Here is a 25,848-nt window from a genome sequence, read left to right on the forward strand (position 1 = left end):
GTTCTCTATCCTAGTCTCTAGTTCTCTATCCTAGTCTCTAGATCTCTATCCTAGTCTCTAGTTCTCTATCCTAGTCCCTAGTTCTCTGTCCAAGTCTCTAGTTCTCCATCCTAGTTTCTAGTTCTCTGTCCTAGTCTCTAGTTCTCTATCCTAGTCTCTAGTTCTCTGTCCTAGTCTCTAGTTCTCTATCCTAGTCTCTAGTTCTCTATCCTAGTCTCTAGTTCTCTGTCCTAGTCTCTAGTTCTCTGTCCTAGTCTCTAGTTCTCTATCCTAGTCTCTAGTTTTCTGTCCTAGTCTCTAGTTCTCTATCCTAGTCTCTAGTTCTCTATCCTAGTCTCTAGTTCTCTGTCCTAGTCTCTAGTTCTCTGTCCTAGTCTCTAGTTCTCTATCCTAGTCTCTAGTTCTCTATCCTAGTCTCTAGTTCTCTATCCTAGTCTCTAGTTCTCTATCCTAGTCTCTAGTTCTCTATCCTAGTCTCTAGTTCTCTATCCTAGTCTCTAGTTCTCTATCCTAGTCTCTGGTTCTCTGTCCTAGTCTCTGGTTCTCTGCCCTAGTCTCTAGTCCTCTGTGAGTGTTCTGTTTCATTTTAGCTGACATATTAGACAGTTCTTTCTTGCAGGAGTGTGTGTGTGTGCCTCTGTTTGTGTGTGTGTGTGTGTGTGTGCGTATCTCTCTGTGAGTGTGCTATACCTACGATGTTCATGAGCGTGAGCAGGTACTTCTGGACGTGTTCCTTGCCATGGAATTGGACCACGGAGTCATCCACTCCCAGCAGGACCTCAATGTTGTAGGCTCTCTCTGGACTCTGTCTCCTCTGTCTCTGGGCTCGGGTCTGGTTGATACTCTGCTCCACACCACGATACAGGGACTCGAGGTCTATCAGACCAGGCAGGTCAGCACCTAGAGACAACACAGACACACTGTTAACATCTAAAACACACACACACACGCACACACGCACACACACACACACACACACACACACACACACACACACACACACACACACACACACACACACACACACACACACACACTGTTAACATCTAAAACACACACACAAACTGTTAACATCTAAAACACACACTACATTTCGCGACACCCGCAATAGCATATGCTAAACATGTGTATGTGACCAATACAATTTGATTTAATTTTACACTGTTAACATCTAAAACACACACACACACAAAAACACACAAACTGTTAACATCTAAAACACACACACACACACACACAAACACACACCCAGTGTTAACACCTAAAACACACACACTGTTTACATCTAAAACACACACACTGTTAACATCTAAAACACACACATACTGTTAACATCTAAAACACACACACACACACACACACTGTTAACATCTAAAACACCCACACAAACTGTTAACATCTAAAACACACACACACAAACACACACACACACACACACACACACACACACACACACACACACGCACACACAGAGTTAACATCTAAAACACAGAAGCACACACTGTTAACATCTGAAAAACACACACACTGTTAACATCTAAAAAACACACACTGTTAACATCTAAAACACACACACACACACACACACACACACACACACACACACACACACACACACTGTTAACATCTGAAACACACACACTGTTAACATCTAAAACACACACACACACACACACACACACACACACACTGTTACCATCTAAAACACAAACACACACAAACACACACAAACTGTTAACATCTAAAACACACACAGTTAACATCTAAACCACACAAACTGTTAACATCTAATACACACACACTGTTAACATCTAAACCACACAAACTGTTAACATCTAATACACACACACACTGTTAACATCTAAAACACACAAACTGTTAACATCTAATACACACACATAGTTAACATCTAAAACACACACAGTTAACATCTAAAACACACAAACGATTAACATCTAATACACACACACTGTTAACATCTAAAACACACACACACACACTGTTGACATCTAAAACACACACTGCTTGAAACACAAGCATTTCGCTACACCCGCAATAACATCTGCTAAACGTGTGTATGTCACCAGTAAAATTTGATTTGATTTGACACTGTTAACATCTAAAACACACACACAAAAACACACACTGTTAACATTTAAAACACACACACAAACACACACGCTGTTAATATTAAAACACACACACACACAGACAGTTAACATCTAAAATGCAGGCACACATGCAGCCACACGCACACACCACACACACACACACACACACACACACACACACACACACACACACACACACACACACACACACACACACACACACATCGACACACACACAATGCTGTCTCCACAGCCAAGGATGGCTCTACTCATCCTGCCACAGACGGAAACACTGTGGCTTCCACAGAACATTATCCACTTGTTGGAAAGACTGGGAACGCCCGGCAATCTGGAGCCACATATCTCTACGGAATCTACATGCACTATCCTGTTAGGCTCTTTACACAGACACTCTTAGCTAAGGACTGTGTGTGGCCTTAGGCTGCCTGGTAACTGCAGGCTATCAGGCTGAGAGATGTGGTCTCATTGAGAAATGCTTCACTGTGGGGATTAGCTGCATGGTCACTGGTTAATGCCAGTGTGAAAAAATCAAGTACAGTACAGTACACTGCACATTTAACATGACAATTCTTCCAGACATACAGCACCAGTCAAAAGTTTGGACACACCTACTCATTCCAGGGTTTTTCTTTATTTGTACTATTGTCTACATTGTGGTATAATGGTGAAGACATCAAAACGATGAAATAACACATATGGAATCATGTAGTAACCAAACAAGTGTTAAACAAATCAAAATATATTTTATATTTGAGATTCTTCAAAGTAGCCAACCTTCGCCTTGATGACAGCTTTGCACACTCTTGGCATTCTCTCATTCTCTCAATTCTACAAGTAAATAGTCAAAATAAAGAAAAACCCTGGAATGAGTAGGTGTCCAAACGTTTGACTGGTACTGTATGTTCCACAAGACACTCGGTTTATTCATTTAGGAGACCCAGAACGCTAGGCCTTCTGAAGTCAAATACAACGAGACTTAGATTTCAATTTAGGTCGTGCTCAGTCCACTGCCGGTGCTTATTCCATTCTATTGGTAGCATCTCATTTGGACAGGTATGAGCTTTTGTTGCGTGCCATATAATGATGAGGAAAGGCAACTTGCTACAGAGGACAGTGATATCAGGAAGGAGAGCCACTAAGCTAACACACATGGTGAAATGCTTTAAGAGCCATGCGGGCTTTAACATACACTATGTGGAACTGTTTGATCTTTACTAGTGTAACACATCAGAGTGTTGGAGTATAAAGGGTTGGTGAGAGAAACTAGAGAGATAGTGAGGGAGAGAGAGACATAGAGAGAGAGAGATAGAGAAAGAAAGAGAGAGAGAGAGAGATATAGAACAAGGGGGCTGCTGGGTAAATCTACCTCCTAGTCTCCCGTCTCACAATCAGCAAGGGGCATCCTTTCCTTCCCGCTGCTCTTATGCAACGTTACCTAGGCAACCGGCTCATGGGTAAAACAACGCACCGCACAGCTAATATTGGCTCCGGAGTCGCTAGGAGATCCTAGAAGTCGGACGGAATAAGATTCAGTAGCAGCTAATATGAGTGACAGAACATTGTGAGGATGTTCTCTAACTACAGTGGAAGTGCAGGGGAAAATAATTAAAGGGATAATTAAACATGATTGTTTTTTTAAACAGTCAGGGGTGTACAATTCTTTTTCCAGCAGGTGCCATTGTCTAGGCTATCATGTATCTATGAGCACACATGTTGACAATTATTCTGGGCATCTTTAATAGAATTAGTTGAAGTTAAGGCCCTGTCCTTCAAAACAACCCCTGCTTGTTTGCCCTAAAAGGCCCTAACTCTTGTTAACGAGCATGATGTCATAACCACACCATCTGCTTTTAAAGACGATCACTTCAGATGTTCTGGTTACATAAGACAATCGATGGAAAGCAACATTTTGACTCTTTTGTTTTTTTTAGGAGGATACCATCCCTCTGGATAAAATGCCCTAAGACACTTGAGTAGCTTTTGAACAAGTGATGGACAGAGAGATGGAGAGAGAGACCACATTAGAGACACATATTTCCCTCAGATTACACAGACCCACAAATAATTCCAAAACAAATCCAATTTTGATAAACTTCCATATCTATTGGGTGAAATACCACATCAAAGCAGCAAGACTTGTGACCTGTTGCCACAAGAAAACGGCAACCAGTGAAGAACAAACACCATTGTAAATACAACCCATATTTTTGTTTATTTATTTTCCCTTTTGTACTTTAACTATTTGCACATCATTACAACACTGTATAAAGCCATAATATGACATTTGAAATGTGTGTATTCCTTTGAAACTTGTGAGTATAACGTTTACTGTTTTAGAATTTCACTTGCTTTGGCAATGTAAACATATGTTTCCCATGCCAATAAAGCCATTTGAATTGAATTGAGAGCGACAGAGAGAGGGAGAGGGAGAGAGAGAGAGATGAGTAGAGTTGTGATTTATCTCTATAAGCGAGAGTGAAAGAGAGAGGAGAGAAAAAGCTAACACACACAGAGAGAGATGGGAAGAGTAGTGACGTGTCTCTATAAGCAACAGAGTGAAAGAGAGAGAGAGAGATATGACAAGTTGTGATTAATCTCTATAAGCGAGAGAGAAAGAGGGAGAGAAAGCAATGAGGAGAGACCCGACAGACCTTGAGTGTTACAGTTCTGCTTCAGTCTTCTCCACTATATTTATGACGTGTCACAGTCTTTGCCACCAGGTACACATAAATAAATACAATCTCCTCACCTACAGTTCTGAAATCAGTCTACATGTTTCACTGTCTCTGGCTCTTGTCTTGACAATGCCAACAATTTTGCATTTATTATTTCTTAAAGTTGTTGTTACTGTCTATTACAACACTTTCCCTACATAAGAGACTGTCTGGTACAGTGTCCATCTTGTCCTCCTGCTTCTCTCCCCGAATCCTCTTTTCCCTTTTCTACTCCCTCTCTACTCTCTCTCTCCTCCCTCCCTTCTCCCTCTCTCCTCCCTCTCTACTCCCTCTCTCCTCCATCTCTCCTCCCTCCCTCTCTACTCCCTCGCTCCTCCATCTCCACACCCTCTCTCCTACCACTCTCCTCCCTCTCTCCTCCTTCTCTCCTCCCTCTCTCCTCCCTCTCCCTCCCTAACTCCTCCCTCTCTACTCCCTCTCTCCTCCTTCTCTCCTCCCTCTCTACAACCTCTCTCCTCCCTCTCTACTCCCTCTCTCCTCCCTCTCTACTCCCTCTCTCCTCCCTCTCTCCTCCCTCTCTCCTCCTTCTCTACTCCATCTCTACTCCCTCTCTCCTCCCTCTCTCCTCCATCTCTACTCCCTCTCTCCTCCCTCTCTCCTCCTTCTCTCCTCCTTCTCTCCTCCCTCTCTACTCCCTTTTCTAAGTCAGTTGCAGTGCAGTCAGAAGATATTTCAATTCCATGTGTGTAGTGACACAAGGTGGACCATAACAAAAGATCTAGAGTACCTCTCCCTTTTACTTTACCCCCTCATCCCCCTACTGCCCTCTCCCTTTTCCTTTACCCCCTCATTCTCCTACTGCCCCTCCCTTTTCCTTTACATCCTCATTCTCCTACTGCCCCTCCCTTTTCCTTAACCCCCTCATTCTCCTACTGCCCCTCCCTTTTCCTTTACCCCCTCATTCTCCTACTGCCCCTCCCTTTTCCTTAACCCCCTCATATCCCTACTGCCCTCTCCCTTTTACTTTACCCCCTCATTCTCCTACTGCCCCTCCCTTTTCCTTTACCCCCTCATTCTCCTACTGCCCCTCCCTTTTCCTTTACCCCCTCATTCTCCTACTGCCCCTCCCTTTTCCTTTACCCCCTCATTCTCCTACTGCCCCTCCCTTTTCCTTTACCCCCTCATTCTCCTACTGCCCCTCCCTTTTCCTTTACATCCTCATTACCCTACTGCCCCTCCCTTTTCCTTTACATCCTCATTCTCCTACTGCCCCTCCCTTTTCCTTTACCCCCTCATTCTCCTACTGCCCCTCCCTTTTCCTTTACCCCCTCATTCTCCTACTGCCCTCTCCCTTTTCCTTTACCCCCTCATTCTCCTACTGCCCTCTCACTTTTACTTTACCCCCTCATTCTCCTACCGCCCTCTCCCTTTTACATGTGTGACAGAAAAATATGACCTCACCCTGTCTCCCCCTCAAAAAGCCTCCCTCTGCCTCTCCCATCGCTCCCCTCTCCAATGTCTCCCCCCCTCCCCCCCGGACCTCTCATTCAGGTGGAGGAGCGCTTCCTTATTAGGAGACATAGGTGCTCTGTCTTTCAACCTTTGCAAATGTCAAAAATGTCTGGTGCCTGCAGAAGAGAGCAAGAAGAGAGAGAGGCAGAGAGAGAGAGAGACAGAGAGAGAGACAGGGAGAGAGAGAAAGAGAGAGACCGAGAGAGAGAGAGAGAGACCGAGAGAGAGAGACCGAGATAGACCGAGAGAGACCGAGAGAGAGAGAGAGACCGAGAGAGAGAGACCGAGAGAGACCGAGAGAGCGAGAGAGAGAGTAGGAGACTAATGGTGATTATTCAGGTGAAAGCAGTCCTAATATTGAGATGTCACTGCTACAGCAGACTGTTTGTCAGGACATGGTGTGGTTCTCTGGAGAGCTGCTCATCATGTTCAGCTGGCCACGGCCTTAACTAGACACAGTCTTCCTGGGGGGAGTTGGAGCATGATTTGTGTGTGCGTGCGTAAGTGCGTGCCTATGCATATGTGCCAATTGGACACCTTGCTGTTGGATTCGGCGAAGTTACTCCAGTTGTCTTATACTTAGTGATTGATGTAATCCAGCACACAGACTCAGGAAACAACACATGCTGACACACACACACACACACATACAGACACACAGGACTCTGGTCAAAAGTAGTGTAGTATGTAGGGAATAGGGTGCCATTTGGGATGCATAACAACATTCCTTTAGCTAATTTCATTAAAGCAGGTTTCTCTGTACTGGTCAATACATATGATTAAAGCAGGTTTCTCTGTACTGGTCAATACATTTGATTAAAGCAGGTTTCTCTGTACTGGTCAATACATATGATTAAAGCAGGTTTCTCTGTACTGGTCAATACATATGATTAAAGCAGGTTTCTCTGTACTGGTCAATACATTTGATTAAAGCAGGTTTCTCTGCACTGGTCAATACATATGATTAAAGCAGGTTTCTCTGCACTGGTCAATACATATGATTAAAGCAGGTTTCTCTGTACTGGTCAATACATTTGATTAAAGCAGGTTTCTCTGTACTGGTCAATACATTTGATTAAAGCAGGTTTCTCTGTACTGGTCAATACATTTGATTAAAGCAGGTTTCTCTGTACTGGTCAATACATTTGATTAAAGCAGGTTTCTCTGTACTGGTCAATACATTTGATTAAAGCAGGTTTCTCTGTACTGGTCAATACATATGATTAAAGCAGGTTTCTCTGTACTGGTCAATACATATGATTAAAGCAGGTTTCTCTGTACTGGTCAATACATATGATTAAAGCAGGTTTCTCTGTACTGGTCAATACATATGATTAAAGCAGGTTTCTCTGTACTGGTCAATACATATGATTAAAGCAGGTTTCTCTGTACTGGTCAATACATATGATTAAAGCAGGTTTCTCTGTACTGGTCAATACATTAGATTAAAGCAGGTTTCTCTGTACTGGTCAATACATTTGATTAAAGTAATAACTTAGCGAGCAAGATCAAACTGATCAAACTGCTGTATGAAACAGATTTTTTCAAAATTGTTTGAATCAAGCTTTAAACAGTATTCTGATCAACAAGTGTCAATGGCAAACAGATATATTTAGTGTGTAGGATGGTGTTGATATCAGAGGCAATGGAGTAGGACAGTGTTGATATCAGAGGCAGTGGAGTAGGACAGTGTTGATATCAGTGACATTGGAGTTGATATCAGAGACAGTGGAGTAGGACGTGTTGATATCAGAGACAGTGGAGTAGGACGGTGTTGATATCAGAGACAGTGGAGTAGGACGTGTTGATATCAGAGACAGTGCAGCAGGACGGTGTTGATATCAGAGACAGTGGAGTAGGACGTGTTGATATCAGAGACAGTGCAGCAGGACGGTGTTGATATCAGAGACAGTGGAGTAGGACGGTGTTGATATCAGAGACAGTGGAGTAGGACGTGTTGATCTCAGAGACAGTGGAGTAGGACAGTGTTGATATCAGAGACAGGGGAGTAGGAGGTGTTGATATCAGAGACAGTGGAGTAGGACAGTGTTGATATCAGAGACAGGGGAGTAGGAGGTGTTGATATCAGAGACAGTGGAGTAGGACAGTGTTGATATCAGTGACGGGAGTAGGAGGTGTTGATATCAGAGACAGTGGAGTAGGACGGTGTTGATATCAAAGACAGTGGAGAAGGACAGTATTGATAACAGAGACGGGAGTAGAAGGTGTTGATATCAGAGACAGTGGTGTTGGAGGTGTTGATATCAGAGAGAGGGGAGTAGGACGGTGTTGATATCAGAGACAGTGGAGAAGGAGGTGTTTATCAGAGACAGTAGAGTAGAACAGTTTTGATATCAGAGACAGTGGAGTAGGATGGTGTTGATATCAGAGACAGTGGAGTAGGATGGTGTTGATATCAGAGACAGAGGAATAGGCCTGTGTTGATATCAGAGACAGTGGAGTAGAATGGTGTTGATATCAGAGACAGTGGAGTAGAATGGTGTTGATATCAGAGACAGTGGAGTAGGAGGTGTTGATATCAGAGACAGGGGAGTAGAACGGTGTTGATATCAGAGACAGTGGAGTAGGACAGTGTTGATGTCAGAGACAGGAGTAGGAGGTGTTGATATAAGAGACAGTGGAGTAGGACGGTGTTGATATCAGAGACAGAGGAATAGGCCTGTGTTGATATCAGAGACAGTGAGGTAGGAGGTGTTGATATCAGAGACAGTGGAGTAGAATGGTGTTGATATCAGAGACAGTGGAGTAGAACGGTGTTGATATCAGAGACAGGGGAGTAGGAGGTGTTGATATCAGAGACAGTGGAGTAGAATGGTGTTGATGTCAGAGACAGGAGTAGGATGGTGTTGATCTCAGAGACAGTGGAGTAGGACAGTGTTGATATCAGAGACAGGGGAGTAGGAGGTGTTGATATCAGAGACAGTGGAGTAGGACAGTGTTGATATCAGTGACGGGAGTAGGAGGTGTTGATATCAGAGACAGTGGAGTAGGACAGTGTTGATATCAGTGACGGGAGTAGGAGGTGTTGATGTCAGAGACAGTGGAGTAGGACGGTGTTGATATCAAAGACAGTGGAGAAGGACAGTATTGATAACAGAGACGGGAGTAGAAGGTGTTGATATCAGAGACAGTGGTGTTGGAGGTTTTGATATCAGAGAGAGGGGAGTAGCACGGTGTTGATATCAGAGACAGTGGAGAAGGAGGTGTTTATCAGAGACAGTAGAGTAGAACAGTTTTGATATCAGAGACAGTGGAGTAGGATGGTGTTGATATCAGAGACAGTGGAGTAGGACGGTGTTGATATCAGAGACAGAGGAATAGGCCTGTGTTGATATCAAAGACAGTGGAGTAGAATGGTGTTGATATCAGAGACAGTGGAGTAGAATGGTGTTGATATCAGAGACAGTGGAGTAGGAGGTGTTGATATCAGAGACAGGGGAGTAGAACGGTGTTGATATCAGAGACAGTGAGGTAGGAAGTGTTGATATCAGAGACAGTGAGGTAGGAGGTGTTGATATCAGAGACAGTGGAGTAGGACAGTGTTGATGTCAGAGACAGTGGATTAGGACAGTGTCGATATCAAAGCCAGGAGTAGGAGGTGTTGATATAAGAGACAGTGGAGTAGGACGGTGTTGATATCAGAGACAGAGGAATAGGCCTGTGTTGATATCAGAGACAGTGAGGTAGGAGGTGTTGATATCAGAGACAGTGGAGTAGAATGGTGTTGATATCAGAGACAGTGGAGTAGAACGGTGTTGATGTCAGAGACAGGGGAGTAGAACGGTGTTGATATCAGAGACAGGGGAGTTGGACGCTGTTGATATCAGACAGTGGAGTAGGACGGTGTTGATATCAGAGACAATGGAGTACTATCATTTCTCTACGTGAAGAAAATAAATCATACAAGTTATCTATGGTTACTGTTCGCCTGGCTCGGAGGCATCCCGCCCACAGACACACACCACACACACCAGACTCCTTTGCACACCTTGGCCACATAGCTCAAGGCATGGACACTTTGTCTCCTTGGCGACAGGTTTATAGGTCGTCAAGGTGATGAGTGGCGCGGACGGAAGACCGTTAAAGCGGCCGCTGGCATCTGGATATGTAGCAACGCACCATGAGGTCGCAAAAAATGTCACCGCACCGCCATGAGCAGGCACTCATTACAAGTAGAGACAAGGGAGGAAGAGAACACCTTATGCAACCAGAAGAAGAAGACACTCTGATGATACACATATTGAACTCTGCATCGCCTCCCTTTATAGGTTTAATTATTTAATCAGTTAATCAGCAATCTAATTTTACATGAATGCAATTCCCGAAGCACACCCTCCACATCGTACATTATTCAAATATGAAGCATGAATTCAACTTGCTTTAATTTATAACGGATTTTAAAAGGGTTTCATTTATGATTAATTTAAATATTCCTCCATTTCATTGATTTGATTTGGTCCCCTTATGGTAAACAGATCAGTGATTACTTAGTTGATCCAGATGACCAGTACATCGTCTGTTCAACTTGTTGCTGTAAAACACAACTACCACATAGTGTTCTATTGGTTTAGAAGACACTGTGTGCATCATGAACTAGGAGCTGTAATAATATTCATCATTATGATCTACAAGCCAAATCCCATCCTAGATCAACACTCCTACTCTGAGATGCTTTGTGGATATGGGCCCTGACCTTAGTGAGCTTTCTCCAAAAGTTGAGGGACAGAGGTACCAGATAGACAGAGTTTAAGGAGACAGAGGTCTGTAGGGACAAAGCATTACCTAACTGTCTGTCTAGGTCTACTTCAGACCCTGTCTGTGTGATGGGGAGGATCCTGTCTGTGTGATGGAGGGATCCTGTCTGTGTGATAGGGAGGATCCTGTCTGTGTGACGGAGGGATCCTGTCTGTGTGATAGGGAGGATCCAGTATGTGTGATGGGGAGGATCCTGTCTGTGTGATGGAGGGATCCTGTCTGTGTGATAGGGAGGATCCAATATGTGTGATGGGGAGGATCCTGTCTGTGTGATGGGGAGGATCCTGTCTGTGGGATGGAGGGATCCTGTCTGTGTGATAGGGAGGATCCAATATGTGTGATGGGGAGGATCCTGTCTGTGTGACGGAGGGATCCTGTCTGTGTGACAGGGAGGATCCTGTCTGTGTGATGGGGAGGATCCTGTCTGTGTGATGGAGGGATCCTGTCTGTGTGATGGGGAGGATCCTGTCTGTGTGACGGAGGGATCCTGTCTGTGTGATAGGGAGGATCCAATATGTGTGATGGGGAGGATCCTGTCTGTGTGACGGAGGGATCCTGTCTGTGTGATAGGGAGGCTCCTGTCTGTGTGATGGGGAGGATCCTGTCTGTGTGACGGAAGGATCCTGTCTGTGTGATAGGGAGGATCCAGTATGTGTGACGGGGAGGATCCTGTCTGTGTGACGGAGGGATCCTGTCTGTGTGATAGGGAGGATCCAGTATGTGTGATGGGGAGGATCCTGTCTGTGTGATGGAGGGATCCTGTCTGTGTGATAGGGAGGATCCAGTATGTGTGATGGGGAGGATCCTGTCTGTGTGATGGAGGGATCCTGTCTGTGTGATAGGGAGGATCCAGTATGTGTGATGGGGAGGATCCTGTCTGTGTGATGGAGGGATATTTTTTTATATATTTTTTTTATTTCACCTTTATTTAACCAGGTAGGCTAGTTGAGAACAAGTTCTCATTTACAACTGCGACCTGGCCAAGATAAAGCATAGCAATTCGACACATACAACAACACAGAGTTACACATGGAATAAACAAAACATACAGTCAATAATACAGTAGAAAAAAAGAAAACAGAAAGTCTATATACAGTGAGTGCAAATGAGGTAAGTTAAGGCAATAAATGGTGGCGAAGTAATTACAATATAGTAATTAAACACTGGAATGGTAGATGTGCAGAAGATGAATATGCAAGTAGAGATACTGGGGTGCAAAGGAGCAAGATAAATAAATAAATACAGTATGGGGATGAGGTAGATTGGATGGGCTGTTTACAGATGGGCTAAGTACAGGTGCAGTGATCTGTGAGCTGCTCTAACAGCTGGTGCTTAAAGCTAGTGAGCGAGATATGAGTCTCCAGCTTCAGAGATTTTTGGAGTTCGTTCCGTTCATTGGCAGCAGAAAACTGGAAGGAAAGACGACCAAAGAAGGAATTGGCTTTGGGGATGACCAGTGAGATATACCTGCTATATCATGTCTGAGTGATAGGGAGGATCCAGTCTGTGTGATGGAGGGATCCTGTCTGTGTGATGGAGGGATCATGTCTGAGTGATAGGGAGGATCCAGTCTGTGTGATGGAGGGATCCTGTCTGTGTGATGGGAAGAATCCAGTCTGTGTGATGGAGGGATCATGTCTGAGTGATAGGGAGGATCCAGTCTGTGTGATGGAGGGATCCTGTCTGTGTGATGGAGGGATCATGTCTGAGTGATAGGGAGGATCCAGTCTGTGTGATGGAGGGATCATGTCTGAGTGATAGGGAGGATCCAGTCTGTGTGATGGAGGGATCCTGTCTGTGTGATGGAGGGATCATGTCTGAGTGATAGGAAGAATCCAGTCTGTGTGATGGAGGGAGTGATAGGGAGGATCCAGTCTGTGTGATGGAGGGATCCTGTCTGTGTGATGGGAAGAATCCAGTCTGTGTGATGGAGGGAGTGATAGGGAGGATCCAGTCTGTGTGATGGAGGGATCATGTCTGAGTGGTAGGGAGGATCCAGTCTGTGTCATGGGGAGGATCCAGTCTGTGTGATGGGGAGGATCCTGTCTGTGTGACTCTACATGGCAGTCTCAGCTGTGTGTGTGTGTGTGTGTGTGTGTGTGTGTGTGTGTGTGTGTGTGTGTGTGTGTGTGTGTGTGTGTGTGTATGTGTGTGTGTGTGTGTGTTACTCTGACTGATGATCACCTGTCACAGTACATACACAGTGTGTATTTACACTCATTGGTCAAAACATTAAGAACATCAACGTAATATTGAGTTGCACATACACAATACACATACACAATCCATGTTTCAATTGACTCAAGGCTTAAAAATCCTTCTTTAACCTGTCACCTCCCCTTCATCTACACTGATTGAAGTAGATTAACAAGTGACATCAATAAGGGATCATAGATTTCACCTGGATTCACCTGGTCAGTCTATGTAATGGAAAGAGCAGTTCCTAATGTTTTGTACACTCAGTGTATAATACGATCCAATCCCTGCAATAATGCACATTAGCCTGATTGGTTTAGATAACTCTCTCTACAACAATCAAGTTGAATATGAGTGTGTAACAGACAGACCTCGAGGCTGAAGAGATAGGACTACTCACACGCAGCACAACAATCCCATTATCTCCCCTGGTGAACACTACATTTATCATCAATGTTGTCATTTTCCGTTATAAGACACAGAATATACAGAGAAATCTAGAGTTCTGTAACTAAACCGTCTTAGCATATCATACGGTAAAGCCATATCGTCTTTAACCAACTCACCAAACACACACGTGCACATGTACTGTGCACACACAAACACACACGCCTTGCTGATATCAAGCTTTTCCAACTCTCATCCTGCTTGATTTAGAGTTAGGTCTCCACAAGGAAGAGATTTCAGAAGGACTGTCTTTTTCTTCTATGAAATAAAAGGCTGGAGAACATTTTTGTCCAGTCAGGGAAGGAGGAAGTGCAGAGTGAACACACTAGAGATGGGAGAATAATCACTGTCCACAGCCAGACGGATCCATCTCTCACAGGTCAGCATCAAACTCTCCACGACGGGTGTGTGTGTATCCTGTCAGTGGGGGCAGGATGGCCACTGCTAAACAGGCAGGTGAATAGGGATGAGAGGTAAGTGTGTGTGTTATTGCACGTGTGTAGTCGAAAGGCAGTACATTTTAGTCTGGACACATAGCCACACCCCTCTTCACACCTAGAGACAACTGCCATCACGCTTTTTGACCTGCAGGTCACAGATCCTCAGACATACACACACACACATGGCTGGGGGCCCTGTCCTGTCCTGACAGAGCGGTGTTAAGGAGGGGCCACCTGGGAGCCAGAGATGACTTATTATGACAGCCAGTCACACATCTGTCAGCCTGATCACTGTGTCCCCACCAGAGACAGAGAGGAGAAGAGGAGGGGGAGAGATAGGGGGAGAGGAAGGAGAGGTGAAGAGAGGAAGAGAGAGGTGGAGGGAGAGAGGAGGAGGGAGAGGGGGAAGGGAGAGAAGGGAGGGAGAGAGACAGGGGGAGTGGAAGGAGAGAGAGGGGGAGGGGGAGCGAGAGAGCGAGTGCAAGAGGGGGGTAGACACACAGAGAGAGAGAGAGAGAGAGAGAGAGCGAGAGAGAGAGAGAGAGAAAGAGAGAGAGAGACATACTGTCACGTCCTGACCAGTATAGGGGTCATCTGTAGGTTGGTCAGGACGTGGCAGAGGGTATTTGTTTTATGTGGTTCAGGTGTTATGAGTATTGTAGAGGGGTGTTTTATTTATCTATTACGGGGTTTTGGTGTGTGTTCTGGGTTTTTGTATTCTAGGTTGGTTTTCTAGTTTGTTTATTTCTGTGTGTTCTGTGTGGCTCCCGATCAGGAACAGCTGTACGTCGTTGTTCCTGATAGGGAGTCATATATTAGTTGCGTGTTTTCACCTGGGGATTTGTGGGTAGTTGATTTTGCACTGCTTGTTATTATAGCCTGTAAAACTGTTCCTGTCGTTTCTTTGTTTATTGTTTTTCCGTGTTCACATTTTAATAAATAATAATGATGAGCATGCAACCCGCTGCGCCTTGGTCCTCTCTCTCCTACGACAGCCGTTACAGAACTACCCACCAAACACGGACCAAGCAGCGGAGGAAGGAGCGACAACAGGTGGACTATAGGAAGCAGTGCGCTCGGGAGGAGATGGCATCCTGGTCCCTGGAGGTGTTGGAGTCAAGGATTGACTGGACATGGGAACAATTTTTGGACCACTGTGACAACCTGCCTGGGAGGCAGGTAGAGCACGAGAGGCACCCCCAATAATTTTTTGGGGGGGGCACACGGGTAGTTTGGCTGGGCCAAGGGTGAGCCCTAAGCCAGCTACCCGTGCTTATATGGAGGAGTGTATGGAGTGGAGGGCGCCGAGTTATGAAGAAGTGCGCACGATCTCACCCATACGCACGCACCGTGCTAGAGTGGGCATCCAGCCTGGTAGGAGGATGCCTGCGCAGCGCGTCTGGTCACCGGTGCGCCTCCTAGAACCAGGCTACCCTACGCCCGCTCTATGCACGGTAACCATCAGGCCCCTGCACAGCCCAGTTCGCCCTGTACTAGCACCCCGCTCGTACAGGGCTGCTAGTTCCATCCAGCCAGGACGGGTTGTGCAGAAGGTGCGATCAAGGCCACCTGTGCGCCTCCATGGCCCAGTTTTTCCAGTTCCCGCCTCTCGTGCTGACCCGGAAGTGCGGACCTCTAGTCTGGCACGTCCAGTACCAGCACCACGCATCAAGCTTCCAGTGAGTCAGCCTAGTCCTACTCAGCCTGTTCCCGCTCCTCGCACTAGCCCTGAGGTGTGTGTCCCCAGGCTGGTACCTCCACTACCAGCCCCACGTATCAGGCTTCCAGTGCGTCAGACCAGGCCCGAGTATCCGGCAACAGTGCCTCGTCCAAAGTATCCGGCAACAGTGCCTCGTCCAGAGTGTCCGGCAACAGTGCCTCGTCCAGAGTGTCCGGCAACAGTGCCTCGTCCAGAGTGTCCGGCAACAGTGCCTCGTCCTTAGTGTCCGGCAACAGTGCCTCGTCCAGAGTGTCTGGCAACAGTGCCTCGTCCAGAGTGTCCGGCAACAGTGCCTCGTCCAGAGTGTCCGGCAACAGTGCCTTGTCCAGAGTGTCCGGCAACAGTGCCTCGTCCAGAGTGTCCGGCAACAGTGCCTCGTCCAGAGTGTCCGGCAACAGTGCCTCGTCCAGAGTGTCCGGAACCAGGTGAGACGGCCCACTGTCCGGAACCAGGTGAGATGGCCCACTGTCTGGAACCGAGTGAGCCTGCCCGCGATCCGGAACCGAGTGAGCCTGCCCGCGATCCGGAACCGAGTGATCCTGCCCGCGATCCGGAACTGAGTGACCCTGCCCGCGATCCGGAACCGAGTGAGCCTGCCCGTGACCCGGAACCGAGTGAGCCTGCCCGCGACCCGGAACCGAGTGAGTCTGCCCGCAGGGATATCCTTGTCTCATTGCACACTAGTGACTCCTTTGGCGGGCTGGGTGCAGTGCATGCCGACCAGGTTGCTAGGTCTACGGTGTTTCCTCCGACACATTGGTGTGGCTGGCTTCCGGGTTGGATGTGTATTGTGTCAAGAAGCAGTGCGGCTTGGTTGGGTTGTGTTTCAGAGGATGCATGGCTCTCGACCTTTGCCTCTCCCGAGTCCGTATGGGAGTTACAGCGAAGAGACAAGACAGTAACTACTACCAATTGGATACCATGAAATTGGGGAGAAAAAGGAGTAAAAAAATAAAAAAATATAATAATTCTACAACTACCTAAAAGGAAGCGATTCCCAAAAATTCCATAACAAAGCCATCACTTACAGCAAAATTCACCTGGAGAAGAGCCCCATAAGCAAGCTGGTCCTCTGTTCAAAAACACACACAGCCCCAGGACAGCAACACAATTAGACCCAAACAAAAAGATAATTACTTGACACATTGGAAGGAATTGACAAAAAAATCTAAGCAAACTAAAATGCTATTTGGCCCTAAACAGAGAGTACACAGTGGCAGATTACCTGACCACTGTGACCGATCCAAAAATAAGGAAATCTTTGACTATATACAGACTCAGTGAGCATAGCCTTGCTATTGAGAAAGGCCACCGAAGGCAGACCTGGCTTTCAAGAGACTGCCCTCAAAATGAGGTGGAAACTGAGCTGCACTTCCTAACCTCCTGCCAAATGTATGACCATATTAGAGACACATATTTCTCTCAGATTACACAGACACACAAAGAATTTGAAAACATTTAATAAATTCTCATATCTATTGGGTGAAATACCACAGTGTGCAATCACAGCAGCAAGATTTGTGACCTGTTGCCACAAGAAAAGGGGCAACCAGCGAAAAACAAACAACATTGTAAATACAACCTATATATATGTTTATTTATTTTCCCTTTTGTACTTGAACTATTTCAAATCAAATCAAATCTTATTGGTCACATACACATGGTTAGCAGATGCTAATGCGAGTGTAGCGAAATGCTTGTGCTTCTAGTTCCGACAGTGCAGTAAGATCTAAGAAGTAATCTAACAGTTCCCCAACAACTACCTAATACAAACAAATCTAAAGGGGAGATTGAAAATATTTACATATGAGCGATGGCCGAGCTGAATAGGCAAGGTGCAATAGATAGTATATATATATATATATATATATGATATGAGTAATGTAAGATGTGTAAACATTATTAAAGTGGCATTATTTAAAGTGGCATTGTTTAAAGTGACTAGTGATCCATTTATTAAAGTGGCCAGTGATTGGGTCTCAATGTAGGCAGCAGCCTCTCTGAGTTAGTGATTACTGTTTAGCAGTCTGATGGCCTTGAGATAGAATCTGTTTTTCAGTCTCTCCGTCCCAGCTTTGATGCACCTGTACTGACTTCGCCTTCTGGATGGTAGCGGTGTGAACAGGCAGTGGCTCGGGTGGTTGTTGTCCTTGATCATCTTTTTGACCTTCCTGTGACATCGGCTGCTATCGGTGTCATGGAGGGCAGGTAGTTTGCCCCCGGTGATGTGTTGTGCACACCGCACCACCCTCTGGAAAGCCTTGCGGTTGAGGGCGGTGCAGTTGCCATACCAGGCTGTGATAAAGCCCGACAGGATGCTCTCGATTGTGCATCTGTAAAAGTTTGTCAGGGTTTTGGGTGACAAGCCAAATTTCTTCAGCCTCCTGAGGTTGAAGAGGCGCTGTTCCGCCTTCTTCACCACACTGTCTGTGTGGGTGGACCAGTTCAGTTTGTCTGTGATGTGTACGCCGAGGAACTTAAAACTTTCCACCTTCTCCACTGCTGTCCCTTCAATGTGGATAGTGGGGTGCTCGCTCTGCTGTTTCCTGAAGTCCACGATCATCTCCTTTGTTTTGTTGACGTTGAGTGAGAGGTTATTTTCCTGACACCACACTCTGAGTGCTCTCACCTCCTCCCTGTAGGCTGTCTCGTCATTGTTGGTAATCAAGCCCACTACTGTTGTGTCGTCTGCAAAAATGATGATTGAGTTGGAGTCGTGCATGGCTACACAGTCGTAGGTGAACAGGGAGTACAGGAGGGGACTGAGCACGCACCCTTGTGGGACCACAGTGTTGAGGGTAAGCGAAGTTGAGATGTTGTTTCCTACCTTCACCACCTGGGGGCGACCTGCCAGATAGTCCAGGACCCAATTGCACAGGACGGGGTTGAGACACGGGGCCTCCAGTTTGATGATGAGCTTGGAGGGTACTATGGCGTTGAATGCTGAGCTGTAGTCAATGAACAGCATTCTAACATGGGTATTCCTCTTGTCCAGATGGGATAGGGCGGTGTACAATGTGATGGCAATTGCATCGTCTGTGGACATGTTGGGACGGTATGCAAACTGAAGTGGGCCTAGGGTGGCTGTTAAGGTGGAGGTGATTTGATCCTTGACTAGTCTCTCAAAGCACTTCATGATGACAGCGGTAGTCTTTTAGTTCAGTTATCTTTGCCTTCTTGGGTACAGGAACTATTTGCACGTTACAACACTGTATAGAGACATAATATGACATTTGAAAGGTCTTTATTATTATGGAACTTTTGTGGGTGTAATATTTACTGTACATGTTTTATTGTTAATTTCACTTTTGCTTATTATCTATTTCACTTGCTTGGCAATGTAAACATATGTTTCCCATGCCAATAAAGCCCCTTAAATTGAAATTGAATTGATAACGAGAGAGAGAGAGAGAGAGAGAGAAAGAGGGAGATCAGTCTGCATTCCGTGAGGTCCATTACACCACCGAGCTATGGATGCTATGTGTCCTTCCATTCCACAGACTGACAGGTGACAGAGTACCACAAGGTTCTTCATTTTATCGCTCTATAGTAGAGCCGTCTCCTCTGCTCTCCTGTCTTTATCGCTATATAGTAGAGCCATCTCTGCTCTCCTGTCTTTATCGCTCTATAGTAGAGCCATCTCCTCTGCTCTCCTGTCTTTATCGCTCTATAGTAGAGCCGTCTCTTCTGATCTCCTGTCTTTATCGCTCTATAGTAGAGCCATCTCTATTCTCCTGTCTTTATCGCTCTATAGTAGAGCCGTCTCTTCTGCTCTCCTGTCTTTATCGCTATATAGTAGAGCCATCTCTACTCTCCTGTCTTTATCGCTATATAGTAGAGCCATCTCTACTCTCCTGTCTTTATCGCTCTATAGTAGAGCCATCTCTGCTCTCCTGTCTTTATCGCTTTATAGTAGAGCCATCTCTACTCTCCTGTCTTTATCGCTCTATAGTAGAGCCATCTCCTCTGCTCTCCTGTCTTTATCGCTCTATAGTAGAGCCGTCTCTTCTGATCTCCTGTCTTTATCGCTCTATAGTAGAGCCATCTCTACTCTCCTGTCTTTATCGCTCTATAGTAGAGCCGTCTCTTCTGCTCTCCTGTCTTTATCGCTATATAGTAGAGCCATCTCTACTCTCCTGTCTTTATCGCTCTATAGTAGAGCCGTCTCTTCTGCTCTCCTGTCTTTATCGCTATATAGTAGAGCCATCTCTGCTCTCCTGTCTTTATCGCTCTATAGTAGAGCCATCTCTACTCTCCAGTCTTTATCGCTCTATAGTAGAGCCATCTCCTCTGCTCTCCTGTCTTTATCGCTCTATAGTAGAGCCATCTCTACTCTCCTGTCTTTATCGCTCTATAGTAGAGCCATCTCCTCTGCTCTCCTGTCTTTATCGCTATATAGTAGAGCCGTCTCTACTCTCCTGTCTTTATCGCTCTATAGTAGAGCCATCTCTACTCTCCTGTCTTTATCGCTCTATAGTAGAGCCATCTCTACTCTCCTGTCTTTATCGCTCTATAGTAGAGCCATCTCTACTCTCCTGTCTTTATCGCTCTATAGTAGAGCCATCTCCTCTGCTCTCCTGTCTTTATCGCTCTATAGTAGAGCCATCTCTACTCTCCTGTCTTTATCGCTCTATAGTAGAGCCATCTCCTCTGCTCTCCTGTCTTTATCGCTATATAGTAGAGCCGTCTCTACTCTCCTGTCTTTATCGCTCTATAGTAGAGCCATCTCTACTCTCCTGTCTTTATCGCTCTATAGTAGAGCCATCTCTACTCTCCTGTCTTTATCGCTCTATAGTAGAGCCATCTCTACTCTCCTGTCTTTATCGCTCTATAGTAGAGCCATCTCTACTCTCCTGTCTTTATCACTCTATAGTAGAGCCATCTCTACTCTCCTGTCTTTATCGCTCTATAGTAGAGCCATCTCTACTCTCCTGTCTTTATCGCTCTATAGTAGAGCCATCTCCTCTGCTCTCCTGTCTTTATCGCTATATAGTAGAGCCGTCTCTACTCTCCTGTCTTTATCGCTCTATAGTAGAGCCATCTCCTCTGCTCTCCTGTCTTTATCGCTCTATAGTAGAGCCATCTCTACTCTCCTGTCTTTATCGCTCTATAGTAGAGCCATCTCTACTCTCCTGTCTTTATCGCTCTATAGTAGAGCCATCTCTACTCTCCTGTCTTTATCACTCTATAGTAGAGCCATCTCTACTCTCCTGTCTTTATCGCTCTATAGTAGAGCCATCTCTACTCTCCTGTCTTTATCGCTCTATAGTAGAGCCATCTCTACTCTGCTGTCTTTATCGCTCTATAGTAGAGCCATCTCTACTCTCCTGTCTTTATCGCTCTATAGTAGAGCCATCTCCTCTACTCTCCTGTCTTTATCGCTCTATAGTAGAGCCATCTCTACTCTCCTGTCTTTATCGCTCTATAGTAGAGCCATCTCTACTCTCCTGTCTTTATCGCTCTATAGTAGAGCCATCTCCTCTGCTCTCCTGTCTTTATCGCTCTATAGTAGAGCCATCTCTACTCTCCTGTCTTTATCGCTCTATAGTAGAGCCATCTCTACTCTCCTGTCTTTATCGCTCTATAGTAGAGCCATCTCTACTCTCCTGTCTTTATCGCTCTATAGTAGAGCCATCTCCTCTACTCTCCTGTCTTTATCGCTCTATAGTAGAGCCATCTCTACTCTCCTGTCTTTATCGCTCTATAGTAGAGCCATCTCTACTCTCCTGTCTTTATCGCTCTATAGTAGAGGCATCTCTACTCTCCTGTCTTTATCGCTCTATAGTAGAGCCATCTCTACTCTCCTGTCTTTATCGCTCTATAGTAGAGCCGTATATTTGCACATCAAATAGACGGCTATACTCACATCATTCTCCTGTCTATATTGCTACTGTTCACAGTTTATACTCTGATAAAGATACACAATGAGAGATCAGAGATGGTTGGGTTTGATCAGTATGCTGTTATAACAAACACACACACTCACTCACGCACGCACGCACGCACGCACGCACACACACACACACACACACACACACACACACACACAGTGAGAATAATTGTATAATTAGTCAACAGGCCTGAAACGTCCACACTCAGCAACAGCTGACTTTCACAACAATTCACGGTAAACACAAACATCAGATGTATACACACATGTCAACAACACACTCACAGTAGAATTGTTACATAACCAATCAACAAGTCTGAAAGTCGACGTACGGCCAGTGTGTCAACATCAGCATCTCAAACAACAGAATACAAAGGACACTTCGCTCTTCTCTTCTGGTTTCCCCTCCTCTCCTCATTTCCTCAAGTGTTCCTTTAGAAGCTTCATGGGGGGAGAGATGTGAAGAACGAGAGGGCGCAAGATGGAGAGAGAGAAAAAGAGAGATGAAGAGAGAAAGACAGAGAGGATCCCATCCAGAGGTGTAATACAATATGTATGCAAATGCTCTCTCTGCTCTCTCCAGCCCTCCCATACAGATCCAAGCCACACACAGACTGCATTGCCATAGGGACGGAGAATAGGCTTTACCATTGATGATTTATGAAATCCCATAAGCCACCATACACTCATGAGCTAGTTTAACCCAGCTACCCAGTGGACACATTAAAGTACATTAAAGTACATTAATGGAGATTGAATTTTAATCGAGATTAATGTTTGTTTTCCTAAACAATTATGCTGACTCTGCTGAAGAATACTCATTAGAATTGAATTACAAGAGCTGGAATAAAGAAAAGTGTTTTGACATTTATTATTGGCATTCTTTTGCCGCTAACATAATTATCACTCACAAGTAGAAAGACCTTTTGTTTTAAGCTTTAAGTTCTAGAGGCAGCCAAATTAATAAAGCGCTATCTGTGTGGCTAATTGGCAGTGTTTCATAACTGAGACTTTCAAAGCAATTATCAATTAAAAACAATTAAATACAACATTCATCATTGTCAATCATACCACTCTGAGCAGGGAGCAGTACCAGCATCAAACTCCATAATGGACCATCTCTCTCCTCCTCTCCTCGTGTGTGTGTGTGTGTGTGTGTGTGTGTGTGTGTGTGTGTGTGTGTGTGTGTGTGTGTGTGTGTGTGTGTGTGTTCCCACCCTCTTCCCTAGTGTGTGTGTGTGTGTGTGTGTGTGTGTGTGTGTGTGTGTGTGTGTGTGTGTGTGTGTGTGTGTGTGTGTGTGTGTGTGTGTGTGTGTGTGTGTGTGTGTGTGTGTGTGTGTGTGTGTGTTCCCACCCTCTTCCCTAGAAGAGAGAGAGCAGAGCTGGGGATTCCATTGGGAACGGTGATGGTTCCAGGCAGTGGTGTAAAGTACTTAAGTAAAAATACTTTAAAGTACTAAAGTAAAAATTATTTTAAGTAGTAGTAGAAAGATTGTCCTTAGTCACGCACTTATCAAGAGAACATCCCTGGTCATCCCTACTGACTCTGATCTTGCAGACTCACTAAACACAAATGTCCCTGGCTATTTCCGTAAATAAATAAAAAGAAGAAAATGTTGCTGCCTGGTTTGCTTAATATAAGGAATTTGAAATGATTTATACTTTTACTTTTGATACTTAAGTACATTTAAAACCAAATAGTTTTACTCAAGTTGTAACGTGTGTCGTAAGGATCAGACCAAAACGCAGCGGGAACGTGTATACTCATCTTCTTTTTTTAATGTGAAGAAGAAAAAACAAACAAATCACGTGTACAAAAACAAAGGAACGACACTAACAGTCCTGTCAGGTGCTCAGACACTAAACAGGAGACAACTACCCACAAAATCCATAGAAAAAAACACCCCTCTTAAATAAGACCTTCAATTAGAAGCAACGAGGAGCAGCTGCTTCCAATTGAAGGTCAACCCCATTAACTAAACATAGACATAGAACGACTAGAACTAACATAGAAATAAACTAACAAGAACATAGCCCAAAAACCCCGGAACACTCTAAACAAACACCCCTCTTACATAATAACATAACCCAACAAACCCCGAACCACATAAAACAAACACCCCCTGCCACGTCCTGACCAAACTACAATAACAAATAACCTTTTACTGGTCAGAACGTGACACAAGTAGTATTTTACTGGCTGACTTTCACTTTTACTTGAGTCATTTTCTATGAAGGTATGTCTTGGAAATTCTTACAAAGGGACACTTTACTCAAGTATGACAATTGGGTACTTTTTCCACCACTGGTTCCAGGTTCCATTGGAGAGCAGCATGGTTAATCAATGAGCCGTCTTCCGTTCCGTTCCAATAGTATGTAACAGTATACTCCAGCAGGGAGCAGAGCACAGCTAATATCTCCTCCCCTGTCCCTCTGTCCTCATGAACCACACCACTGTAATCTCATCACTGTCAACAGGCCAGATGTTCACCGAACACTAGAATAATCTACAGTACAGACACTACTGAACAAATCAAATCACATTTTATTTGTTACATGCCCCGACTAACAACGGGTGTAGACTTTACCGTGAAATGCTTGTTTATGAGCCCTTCCCAACGATACAGTTAAAAAACGATATCTAAAATAGTAACACAAGAGAAATAAAATACACAAGAATGAAGCTAAATACAGGGAGTACCAGTACCAGATCAATGTGCAGAGGTACGCGGTATTTGAGGTAGATATGTACATGAAGGCAGGGTAAAGTGACTAGACATCAGGATAGATAATAATAAGGTATTTGAGGTAGATATGTACATGAAGGCAGGGTAAAGTGACTAGTCATCAGGATAGATAATAACAAGGTATTTGAGGTAGATATGTACATGAAGGCAGGGTAAAGTGACTAGTCATCAGGATAGATAATAATAAGGTATTAGAGGTAGATATGTACATGAAGGCAGGGTAAAGTGACTAGACATCAGGATAGATAATAACAAGGTATTTGAGGTAGATATGTACATGAAGGCAGGGTAAAGTGACTAGTCATCAGGATAGATAATAATAAGGTATATGAGGTAGATATGTACATGAAGGCAGGGTAAAGTGACTAGGCATCAGGATAGATAATAATAAGGTATTTGAGGTAGATATGTACATGAAGGCAGGGTAAAGTGACTAGGGATCAGGATAGATAATAATAAGGTATGAGGTAGATATGTACATGAAGGCAGGGTAAAGTGACTAGGCATCAAGATAGATAATAATAAGGTATTTGAGGTAGATGTGTACATGAAGGCAGGGTAAAGTGACTAGGCATCAGGATAGATAATAATAAGGTATTTGAGGTAGATATGTACATGAAGGCAGGGTAAAGTGACTAGACATCAGGATAGATAATAATAAGGTATCTGAGGTAGATGTGTACATAAAGGCAGGGTAAAGTGACTAGACATCAGGATAGATAATAATAAGGTATCTGAGGTAGATATGTACATGAAGGCAGGGTAAAGTGACTAGGCATCAGGATAGATAATAATAAGGTATTTGAGGTAGATATGTACATGAAGGCAGGGTAAAGTGACTAGACATCAGGATAGATAATAATAAGGTATCTGAGGTAGATATGTACATGAAGGCAGGGTAAAGTGACTAGGCATCAGGATAGATAATAATAAGGTATTTGAGGTAGATATGTACATGAAGGCAGGGTAAAGTGACTAGGCATCAGGATAGATAATAATAAGGTATTTGAGGTAGATATGTACATGAAGGCAGGGTAAAGTGACTAGGTATCAGGATAGATAATAATAAGGTATTTGAGGTAGATATGTACATGAAGGCAGGGTAAAGTGACTAGGTATCAGGATAGATAATAACAAGGTATTTGAGGTAGATATGTACATGAAGGCAGGGTAAAGTGACAAGTCATCAGGATAGATAATAACAAGGTATTAGAGGTAGATATGTACATGAAGGCAGGGTAAAGTGACTAGACATCAGGATAGATAATAATAAGGTATCTGAGGTAGATGTGTACATGAAGGCAGGGTAAAGT

At 44.6% G+C, this 25,848-nt stretch overlaps 1 protein-coding gene across 1 annotated transcript in view; it reads right to left on the reverse strand.

The window, feature by feature from the left end:
* Positions 1 to 665: 665 nt before the first annotated feature.
* LOC115185519 (A disintegrin and metalloproteinase with thrombospondin motifs 3-like) overlaps positions 666 to 25,848 on the reverse strand; it is a gene marked incomplete at both ends in the record, with an annotated part of 60,068 nt that continues 34,885 nt past the window's right edge. Inside the window, one exon of the mRNA XM_029745769.1 lies at positions 666 to 900. Within this exon, the coding sequence (XP_029601629.1) occupies positions 666 to 900 (235 nt within the window). The remainder of the gene's footprint in view (positions 901 to 25,848) is intronic.

The sequence above is a fragment of the Salmo trutta genome, unplaced genomic scaffold, assembly GCF_901001165.1.
Source record: "Salmo trutta unplaced genomic scaffold, fSalTru1.1, whole genome shotgun sequence".
NCBI lineage: Eukaryota > Metazoa > Chordata > Actinopteri > Salmoniformes > Salmonidae > Salmo > Salmo trutta.